This window comes from Aplidium turbinatum, chromosome 14 (genome assembly GCF_918807975.1).
Source record: "Aplidium turbinatum chromosome 14, kaAplTurb1.1, whole genome shotgun sequence".
Taxonomy (NCBI): Eukaryota; Metazoa; Chordata; class Ascidiacea; order Aplousobranchia; family Polyclinidae; genus Aplidium; species Aplidium turbinatum.
The window spans coordinates 4,630,188-4,640,990 of record NC_137485.1 but is presented as its reverse complement, the minus strand read 5'-3'; the positions used below and the strand labels follow the sequence as shown (position 1 = coordinate 4,640,990).

The following is a 10,803-nucleotide window of genomic DNA, read 5'->3' as shown; positions in this document are numbered from 1 at the left end:
TGTTAAAGATCATAGTAATTTTCTTATGTATGCTGTGATTCCTGTAAAATAGTTGCTACATGTGATGAAGTTATTAAACTTCATCTACATAAGTCAGCACTTATGCACCATTTCAATAACAACTGTTTTTAGCATGACCAATGGTGTTTGCATATGAAAAAATAATTACATGTAGAAAAGTTAATTCAACAGTTAGATTACAGCAACTGCTGCTCATAATAATTGTGCTTCTTAAATTCAAGAACCACAATGTTCCAAAAATAAAGCAATTAATAAAAAAAATGTTTTAGTGAAATATAGCATGATTAACAACAGGTTTCTATAATAATAGTGTATCTTGTGTGAGTAGGCCTAGTTAATAAACCATGTACGCCATTCTGTGCTGTTATGGATTAACACTGTTCTGTTGTGAATTGAAAGTATATCACTAGATTGGTAAACTATTGTTTTTATCGTACTTAAGTTCCTGATTATGCACATTTGAGTACACTTGAGTTTTCATGTTAGCATTTTGATTGGGTACTTGTTAGCTTTTTGAAAGTATTGTATAGGTGAGTGGTTTAATCAATCAATCACTGGTTTATTTTTTTTCACAAAATATTACATCAAATGCACTGGTACATTACATAAAAGTGAGATAGGAAAGAAGCGAAAGACCTTATGAGGTCACCAAGTCAGCCTCCACCTCGGCGATCCTATAAGGCAAAACATAATTACCACTTGGTGAAAGTGTTAAAATGTTGTTTGTTAAAGCATTTGGGAATTCACTTTTTTTTGCACTTCTAAACTGTTTTGCTATGTTATGGCTATACATTTAAAAATAATAGGTTAGTGAAATTTCAAATGCCAATTGTAATTTTTGGAAAAAATTGCTTCTAAATGTAGGTACCTAACCAATTTAAAATTGTCATAATTTTGTCAAGTCTTGTCCGATGTAAAAAATTGTATGAACTCAATGTGATAAGCATGTCAAATTTTGATACCAGCTTCTACTGTGTGATATAAGATCTGGGTTGAATGACCCATACGCTTCATGACCGTTGCCAGTATGTTTAGAAATCGTTAACACTTTTGGTTTTCATTGCAAGCAAAGGTGTAGCTATGACTTGATAGACCTGTGTTTGCTCTTATTTACATTTGTATTGTTTTCTCAACTGGTGAGAAAGTCTAATGAAGTGAACCACCTTTCCATATCAGTGCAGTTAACATACACACTACATTATCATAAGTCTGCTTGTCAATAAGGGGCTCAAAATTATTTTGGCCCCGGGGGCCCACAAAGGGCTTAACACAGCACTTTACTTCAGCTTTCTGGTGGTCAAATAGCCACTTCAGCCACCAAACAGTAAAGTAAGAATTTAGTTTTAGTGATTTCCCTAACCATGAATATTACCCGAAACACGAATTTCAACATAAACAGGTTAATATTTGTTTAAACTCAAACTGAAATGGCACAGGTAAGAAGATTGCTATCCCTGTTTCTGCACTAAAAATTGCATTGCACTGCACTAAAAACTGCACAAAGGGAACGTTCAAATATTACGTAACGCCTACGAGGGGGAGGGAGGGGGTTTATGCAAAGCGTTACGTTAGCGTCACATCGGGGGGGAGGGGGTTCAAGCAAAACGTTACATAACGCTTTCGAGTACGGAATGGTAGTTTTTTGTGCTGAATTTGTAGTGAAAAAGCGTTACATGGGGGAGGGGGGGATTGAAAAAAGCGTTACGTTGGCGTTACATGGGGGAGGGGGGGTCAAAAATTCGGAAAAAAAGCGTTACGTAATATTTGAACGTTCCCAAAACCGCTTTTCAGATTGCAGCAATCTGCAAATGTTTGATCGAGGCCCAAACACCTTTCCCAAATCAAATTGAAAACTTTCTGACTGTCTGCACTACCTTTGCTGTAAATTCTCTTCTGGTGAGCCTAGAATACTCTAGCGCCATATGACAAATAAAAGTTCAAAAAAGCAGCCGCTAGATAGAGATAGTAAGTTTTGCGGTTCAAGAAATTTTAAGATTGCGCAAGATTTGTTAAATGACCATGCTTAAACGACATCAATAAAAGTTTGTAAACAACCTTTATTTTCATAACATAGTCGATGAAGGCCGAAGGGGGCCCGAAAATAAATTGGTACCGGGCCCGAGAAATCCTGTCAACGGCCCTGCCTTCCTTTGGCAACCTCAACATGTTTAATTCAACCAAGGCCAACACGTGTTAGGTTGGTAGAAAAATTGTCAGAAACTGTGCAAAATAAAAATGTTTTGGGAAAGAATGATAACCTATAACAAAGAGGGAATGGTTTTCCAGCAGGCCTACAAACCGGTACAAATTAGGCTAGTTGGTATTAGCTATCGCTATTCTCGGTACCATACCTAATTCTAAGGGTCAGTGATAACCAATTTGTGCAGTGATAAATTGCAACAATGAACAATGAACATTCTGTATCGAAATCTATCGATTTAGACTTGTTTGTGAGACGGTTTGCATCCAAACATCCGCGACTGCAATTGCAATAGACTAGCTTACGGGTGTACTGTATAGGCGGAATGTAATCATATATATCAAAATCCTCGGCACTAGCTTCTTCGAGCTAGTTAAAGTTTTTGCTCGTAACAAGTAGGCTACCGCTATTTATACAACAAGTCAACATTCAACAATTGCTGTGTTATGTTGGTCATTGTAATATGGTTGCCGTGATTTAACTAGCGGATAAAATAAGAGACCAGTGTTGGTCTTAACACTAATCTGATATATTGCAATTTTTGTGGATACCGGTATTTAAGAGGTTAAAATGCCAAAATCATTTAAATTTTTTGGCCTTCCCTAAGAAAAAGTTGGCCCCCCTTGCTCTGCGGTCTGGCTACGGCCCTGTGTGGTTGCATATTATGAAATATTCACCTGACCGCAAAACTATTAAACTTGTCAAAATGGACCTTTGCTAACATTAGTTGAGTAGCTCTACTATAGGCTAAAAAATCGCGAAAACTTTATGGCGTAGCCTCAAGCGACAACTATCCAAAAAAATGTGGCCGTAAGCGTTAGCGTAAACAAAAAGTTTACGCCGCAAGTCTACGGCTTAGAATTTGCGGCTTGCGGCGGAGGCTATGTATACGTACATCTCTGTACAAAAGTAGTGTGCTACTGACCACCTCTGTTCATAACTTATAATCATCTTGTAAATAAGTAGGCCTATCCTATTATATGTTCATTTCGTTTTGATTGTTTGATGTCTAGGGCTCTAGGCTATTATTATGCTACAATGACTTTATGCATGTGTCTTGTGGCAATAGGGTTTACACCAATCAAACAGAACAGTAAGTATGCTTACACAATTTGGCATGGCTGGTGTAGACCCAGTTTAGCTAGCTTAAATTTTGCTCTCAGAAAGTGTCGTGGTCGTAAACCTGATGTTTTGCACCTATGTGATGTAGGCCTATAGGGTAAAAGAATACGTGTAGGCTGGATGTTAGCTTTAATAGATTTAGGCTATTACATGGGCAACTGAAACAAGATAAAAATCAAATCCTATATCAGGGGAACCTATATAATTTGGAACCCTTAAGAAGAAAAAACAAAATTACGACAAAATCACTTTTTTTTCAATTTTATTGTAGTTTTTTAATGCAGATGTCACATAGCCTGTGACACTACAGTATACATGCAGTAGCATATTTACGAAGCGTCATTTATTGACTATAAAAAAAATGACCCAATAACAAAATATCGAATAAGTGGTCCAAGTTACATACCCTCGAGTGTAATTTGGATCAGAGGATTTTTGAGGGTTCGACAATCCTAGAAGCGATGACATGGTTCCAACAAATAAATGCTCTACATAGTTTCAACGCAAAAACAATAAAAAAAATCCAATTTTTGTTAACCGGTTAACGTTTCTTATAAAAAAACATTTACGAAAAGACAAATCTCATCATAAAATAATACTCTACAGTTACATTCTACTGCTACAGCATCAGAGCCGATGCGGCCTTTGATGAACTATAGATGCTCAGTTTGTAAATTCTTCCAATGTTCCCTTTGTCGCGCAGTGTTCCAAAAGTGTTCTTAGTTGGCTGATTGATATATTTTGTAGAAATGATGTATTTACACTCTACACAACACGTTTTAATTCTTAGCATAGCAGCGGCCTATAGTCTTGATTATAGGCCTATAGTCTTGATTATAGGCCTATAGATCAATACAGATTATTGAGATATGTAGACCTAAGCATGAATTAGAATATTTCCTCTTGCTGAAAAACCTTTTTAAAACTAGTTTGGGGCGATTTAAAGCTAAGAAACCCCAGCCTATTATAACAATTAAAATATACTACACACGTTTACTATCGTAAATACTGACTACGTTTTGGATAAGGCACATTTTTTTCAACATTGCTATAACAAAGGCGATTATTTTGTAACAAACGTTTTTTTCGCCAACAGCAAATGGTAGACCACTTTAGTGACTGCAGGCTAGCTACAAAGAAACGAAAAGGAAGCAAAAGCAACTGTTGGGGAAGAAAACGTCATTCAACATGAATTACAGTGGCATTAAAACGATGTAGTAGTGTCAAAACATATAGGGAGGCAAAATAAAACGTTTGAGGGTGCAAAATGAAATCGCCCTTCCCCAAGCCCTCCGTGGCTACGTTTCTGGACCACTTTGTTTTTAACTTCCCACAACAACAATCAAAAGAAACAAACGCAAACACATAACGCGAATTAATACATTAACTCAGCAACGTTTAAATATGACGTCATCAAATTAACTTTATTTCGTCCGTGCAAAATAAAGCAAAGTTAGACGTTTTAGTTTGATGAAAAAACAAAATTATCTAAAAAACAAAGTAATAAAGGTCACGAAAATCACGGCCATAAAATGAAATCAATTGTTGAGATAAGTAACTTTCTATCACAAATCTGATGAACACTTTTCATAAAAAACCAGTAAGATCAAGATAATTATTGCTTGTGGGCATATAGCCAAAAGTTTTGAAGATAGAAATTTTTCAAGTTCAAAAAAAAAGACACAAACCTGAAAACATTTTGAATAATTCCGAGTCAATTTTTATATTTTGATTCATTTTTCGAAGCAATATGCACTCCACTCCTCACTATCGGCTTCATAGTTACGTAACTATCCGAAACAAAGCGAAATAATATAATATTACTCTCTGTTGTGATTTCTATCACTGAGTCTCTGAAAATTTATCAAACATTTAACATTGCCCCGGAACCGTCATATCCCGGGTCAAGAAATCGTTGATCATCTTCTTCTGGGGCTTTGTCATCTACGGGTTGTTCTTGTTGAGGAGGACGTGGAGCATAACTATTAATACAGAAAGCTTATAAGAACAATCACTTTATTTGCGTTTATTGTGACAACACAATGTGGGACCGAGCAATGTAACCGAGCGGTAAAAGCGCTCTTTCGACGCTTCAAAGAGTGTCGGTATATGACACCGCTCAAAAGCACGCGGCCGTCAGTAGTTCAAAGCACCTACAAGTGGGTCTCGTGAAACGGTCAAGATCAAGCTTCTAGAAAGACTTTCTTCCGATTATAATGATACTATCAACCAAGTCACAAAGACTTCTTTAGTACTGGTAGCCAAATAATTAGTGATGTGACACTGGTGAGGCCAACCAAATAGCTGAAGCTCCAGTGGTTATTGTTGTCATTTCAAACACAAACACTTACGTTTTAGCACAATGGTTTTGCAACCATCTTCCATATCTAACACCACATACGGCAAAGATCGCAGCCACCACGACAACAGCAATCATCACAAGGATGAAAATTTTCTTGTCTGCTGCACGTTGCTTCCCCATTTCAATTTTCCAATCTTCTAGAGTCTGAAACAAAGATTTTCATTGAAGAGCCGCCATTGTTTACATTTTTAGACAATTTTCTTTATAAACCAGCTGACTGCAGTCATTGTAACCCTTCTAGCTCTCAGAGTTGATTCTTGCTTTTGCTATGGCAGGAGTGGGAATCGAACTCCTCATCGAAATGACTATTTCCCTGACCCTCAAACTGCTAGACAACGCTGCAGATGGCAAATCGTTCAATTAATTTACTTTCTATCAGAAACGTTTCGAGAAGAACGCTCACAATATCACGTTCATGTGACACTTCGTCTGCTGCAGCGACCTACAGATTACAAATACGTAGACTGGTAGGTCTATTTCGTATGAGATATTTATTTTTCTTGAGTGATACAAAAAAAATCTTCTCTTTACATTATTTATACGTCTGAACAGTGGCGTAGCCAGGAAAAAAATTTGGGGGGGCCAAATATTTGATGAATTGAAGAGAACGACAAAGTGTTTGATTTAAGACATCGCCACCTGATGTGCAGTGGCGTATCCTGGTGGCTTGAGCAAGGGGAAACAATGAAACTGGTGGGGGTTAGAGCGTGCCGAAGGCACGCGTATTCTAGGGGGGTCCGGGGGCATGATCCCCCGGAAAATTTTTGCAAAATTACACTTAAATAAATGGATTATAGCGCTTTCTGGAAACACTTTTAGGGTAATATTTGTATGAAATTTATTAGCAGATAAACAGCTATTAACTTATTAATGGTAGCTCTTACACACGAACGGTCAAAATCTGCGGCTAAAACTAGAGAACACCAAAAACTCAGCTACAGAAAAACCCAACAGAGTAAGCCATTCTGAAATTGCTTCCACAAATTAGTTAAAAGAAACTTAAATCCAGAAAATTTTGCGTGATTTACGATTTGCAAAGTTTATTGGTGTCTTTCTGTGTGTCTAAAACAAGTCCTTGGGGTGTTAATAGCCAGATGTCTTGGAAATTTTATTATATTTTCAACAAAGGGCTCAACTTCGAAATCCAAACTTCGAAAATTTGGGGGGAGGGCCATGGCCCCTTTCGCCCCCCCCCTGGCTACGCCTATGCGTCTGAATACGTTGAAGTTACGTCTGAATTTGCATGCTAAGCAACAGTTGGACAACACGATGCACTTCTGACCTGTATTCTTTTTTTGGCTTCGTTTAAATTTTCCAGCAAGTTCTTGTTTATCATATAACCTTCACATTTATTCATGCAGGTATGAGTCACGTTTTGAAAAGGATAGCTACATTCCAGGTCACATCTTTCACAGTTGTCAGTTGAAGCAAAGAAATGGTCAAGGCCATGTTTCCTTTTGCAAAACACATCAGCGTCATTGTAAGTCTGCAAAAAAAAATGTAAAGTGAGAAAATTACTGAAAAGTAGGCTAACTGTTAATAAATGGAACCAAGTGAACGGTTGAAACAAAATAAATTGACTTGATTTAACCTTTGAGGGATAGATTGTCTTAGATGGATTAGATTTTTTTCTGGTCATGGTCCAATGCTACCCCATGTGTCTATATTTACATCAATGCCTGGTGGAGTTATATGTCAAAGTGGTTTGGACTGGTGACCACCCTGTGCACCAGTAGTGCAAAGCTACTTTAAGTAACTGCCAGAATTAAGCTTCCTTAGAGGCTTTTTCTGTCCGCTGATAAAAATTTCCGCAATCCATCAAAGTCAAAGACGTAAATGATTGCCTTCTTTCTAGCAGAGTTAGTAACTCCACCTGACAGTGAGAAAATAGGCTAACATAAACAGGACCACAAGAAGATTAAAAAAATAAAATACAAACATTTGCCGAAATAAGCCACCAGACTACTTTTGTTATCAGCTATCTTTGCTGTTCCAGCACATTGAGTGACAGACACAATGAGAAGCAGTGACGCAGGCAGAAGTTTGTAGCGGGCGAGGGGGGCATTCGATTAAATTGCACATTTTTTGACAAAGTAACACTTAAATTACGGGGAAAAAATGGAAGGGAGGCATAACCCAATGCCTCCCTTCCCCCTGTGTACGCCACTGGGGAGAGGCGTTGCTTACCTGCATAGTATTTACAACACTGTTTCGAAAAGCGGCAGATTTCAAGAAGCTTTGCCTCAGCGCTGGATCTCTGCAAAACATAAACAATACTTCTCAATTTAATAGGAAGCTAACTCGATTGATACAAAGTAGGCTACTGATCAAAAGAGCTTTTGGTTGTTCTTAACAATAAATAGCTATGCTTTTTAACCGTAGTCTATAACTTTTTGAATCAGCCACACAGGTGCTCACAATTAGTGCAAAGTTCAATGCAGCCTGATTTTAGCCGCCTTGACTTAATGTGGATCAGCTTTTCTATACATTCAACCATAACCGCGAGAATAATTACAAAGTCTAAGCAGAGATCAGGAAAATTAGAGCTAAAAAATTAGCTAGAAACTTCACTTTTGAGCTAGAAAATTAGAGAAACGCGAAACCGTGAAGGTGACCGTCACATGCCACGCCTCCTTGCTGAACGGGGTGTGTACTGTGTAGTGTGTACACTGTACAGTGTACACTACACAATCGAGTAGTTGTGTCACCATGACGATCTGAACCAGTTCAGTCTTTGGTTCAATTGCGGAAATCAATACTTTGCAGACTAAAATGAATCTTGAAATGAAAAGGCGAAAAAAAGCTGCTGAACCTCCCACTCGTATACGAGTTGAACGCAACGTAATCTGATTGGCTGACAAAGAGAGGCGTGACGGTTGACATGCTACTCCTTTGCAGAAAAATCTTGCAAACAAAACCTTGAACATTAAAAATTTTGAATAGAATTATTTGCAAAGAGTCAGAATACATGCCCACTCATATGGTTTATAGGAGGGAACACTGGCATGATGTGGTAGCCTGTTTATCACTAGATATTTTCCGCAGTCGATTGATCTCACACAGCAAATCAGTGTTTATTTTATTGATTCTCAACGTCTGCAGACGTTGAATCAATAGAAGAAAAAAAAGATTTTCTATCTGGGACAATTACGCAATGCCTGTTGGTGGTGAGAAAAGACAATATTGTTTCATGGTGACTGCTGACAAGATTCTATTTGAATAAGCTGAATATGCTATAGCGAAATCGATTCTTAATAAATTACACTAAGAGGTTAGATTGTTGCGCAAATGCCAGCATTTAATGAATGCAAAATAGTAGTGCCATGCTGACAAGAACGTCACATTGAATGAGCTGAACAAACATTCGCCGAATTTACAACAGAACGCGGTGTTGTAATAACACATTTTTACTACTATGGGTGTAAAATCTACTTGTTCCGTGCAAGATTACGTCAGAAGAAGTACGTGACCACAGAGAAAAGCAAATGCCTATTGAGTACTTTTCCGTTGAGGGCTGAGGTGCGTGTCTCGTGATATGAGGTCATCGTATATCATTGTTCGGAAAATCACATCACGTGCCAGCAATTGGTTTATTGTGAACGTTGAATCAATGCAAAAATGAACTGACTTTATTTATCAAGCAGAAGCTTTATTTTGCTCCTTTATCTACAACATTTGTCTGTTTGCTTTGATGAAAAATACTGAAACACAAAACTCTAGCTAGAAATAGATCATGAAGCGTTTATCGATTATGATCGTAGCCTTTAGGCCTACGATAAATGTGTAATTGAAAACAGGAGTTTTCGAAGCGTTTGCTGGTCGTGAGTTCGGCTTTTACATTGAGCACTTTATTTTTTATCAAATTGACCAGCGGTTAGAACTGTTTTGCTCCAAAGAATAGTTAGTTTATGAAAGCAATTGCAATTTAATTATTTTCTTAACCGGACGTAAACATCTTACCTCTTACGTTTTGCTGAAGCAAATAGCGGCAATGATGTCAACAAGCCCAAACAAAAAAAACCTGAAAAATTCATTTTTTTTTTCTACAATTAAATTATTAAACCAAACACAAATTATCTAATACATGTAAAATAGACAAAAAAATTTAATTTGTCACAAACAGCACTAGAACATCACGACTTTTCATATCTTCAATCATAAGAGTAGACTAGTAAACTGAAAGGCCAATGGTTGAATTACGGCAGTATTGTAGCACATAAGTATAAGTTGAATAGTTCCAAAAGCGCAAACCAATAAACTACTTTTCAAACCACAATAAGCACTCGAGTTTAGATTTGAAAAGTTTCTCATTGATATGTTCATTTTCTTTAGCCTACCTCTGACAATAACTATTTTTACTTAGATTTATCACACAAATTATTGTATTTTTCATCTAACTCGTGTCTGTTTAACTAACTGATTGATCAATTTGCTGAATGATAATTTCCTGTAGTAAGAAACGTCCGAAAACTATCTCAATTGGCAAACTTTTCTGAAAATTGATGTTCTTTCCATCACAATGCGAAGTGTCTCAAGTCAAGATCGTACCTTTAAAATTTATACATGTCTGGTGTTTACGTGACTTATGACAATTTTGTTCAAAACAATCCTACTTTTGGTTTTGTAATTTTCCGTTCAATCAACCTAAAAAATGAGCACCAATCAGGAAGCTGTCGCTTTAAAAACACAGCTTTCATCCCTGCAGTACTTTTCCATGAATGATGAAAATAATGAATCGCCACACTCACAATCGTCGGCAACAAATCGGGGATTTCCCTTAGGGTGTTCTATCTGAGTATTGTAAGTCCCTGTAGTTGTTGTACTTTTCCATTGCAACAAATTGCTTCATGACTACTGTATATGGGTTTAGACCTAATCAAAATTCAAAAAAGTTTAAATTATTTAGCTTCTCGCATTGTTTACCATGATTTTGATCATGAAAAATTCAAAAATGACAACCATTTTGCCTTTAAATAATGGGATACCTTGCCTTAGGAGGCTTGGACATTTCCAATTTTACCAAAATCACCCATTCTTGATCTGTGAAGAAGATTAATAAATTTAAAATTGGGCCCTCTTCCAAACACTACTGCGGATA

At 37.1% G+C, this 10,803-nt stretch overlaps 1 protein-coding gene across 1 annotated transcript; it reads right to left on the bottom strand.

Annotated features, from left to right (window-relative positions):
• Window positions 1–3,588: 3,588 nt before the first annotated feature.
• Window positions 3,589–9,849, bottom strand: LOC145783230 (uncharacterized). Its single transcript, XM_082595037.1, has 5 exons — window positions 9,666–9,849; window positions 7,893–7,962; window positions 6,988–7,191; window positions 5,695–5,849; window positions 3,589–5,325 (listed from the first exon to the last, which is right to left on the bottom strand). Exons 1-5 carry the CDS (start codon window positions 9,737–9,739, stop codon window positions 5,208–5,210), a joined length of 621 nt encoding a protein of 206 aa, XP_082451163.1. The 5' UTR covers window positions 9,740–9,849; the 3' UTR covers window positions 3,589–5,207.
• Between the last annotated feature and the right edge of the window lie 954 nt (window positions 9,850–10,803).

Bases quoted from the DNA above. Each gene is read 5' to 3' on its own strand.
- LOC145783230 (XM_082595037.1), bottom strand. From the start codon at position 9,739: ATGAATTTTTCAGGTTTTTTTTGTTTGGGCTTGTTGACATCATTGCCG. The intron at 7,963-9,665 runs GTAAGATGTTTA...TATGTTTTGCAG, and splicing joins GCTTCAGCAAAACGTAAGAG to AGATCCAGCGCTGAGGCAAA. The intron at 5,850-6,987 runs GTCAGAAGTGCA...TCTTTGTTTCAG, and splicing joins AAGCCAAAAAAAGAATACAG to ACTCTAGAAGATTGGAAAAT.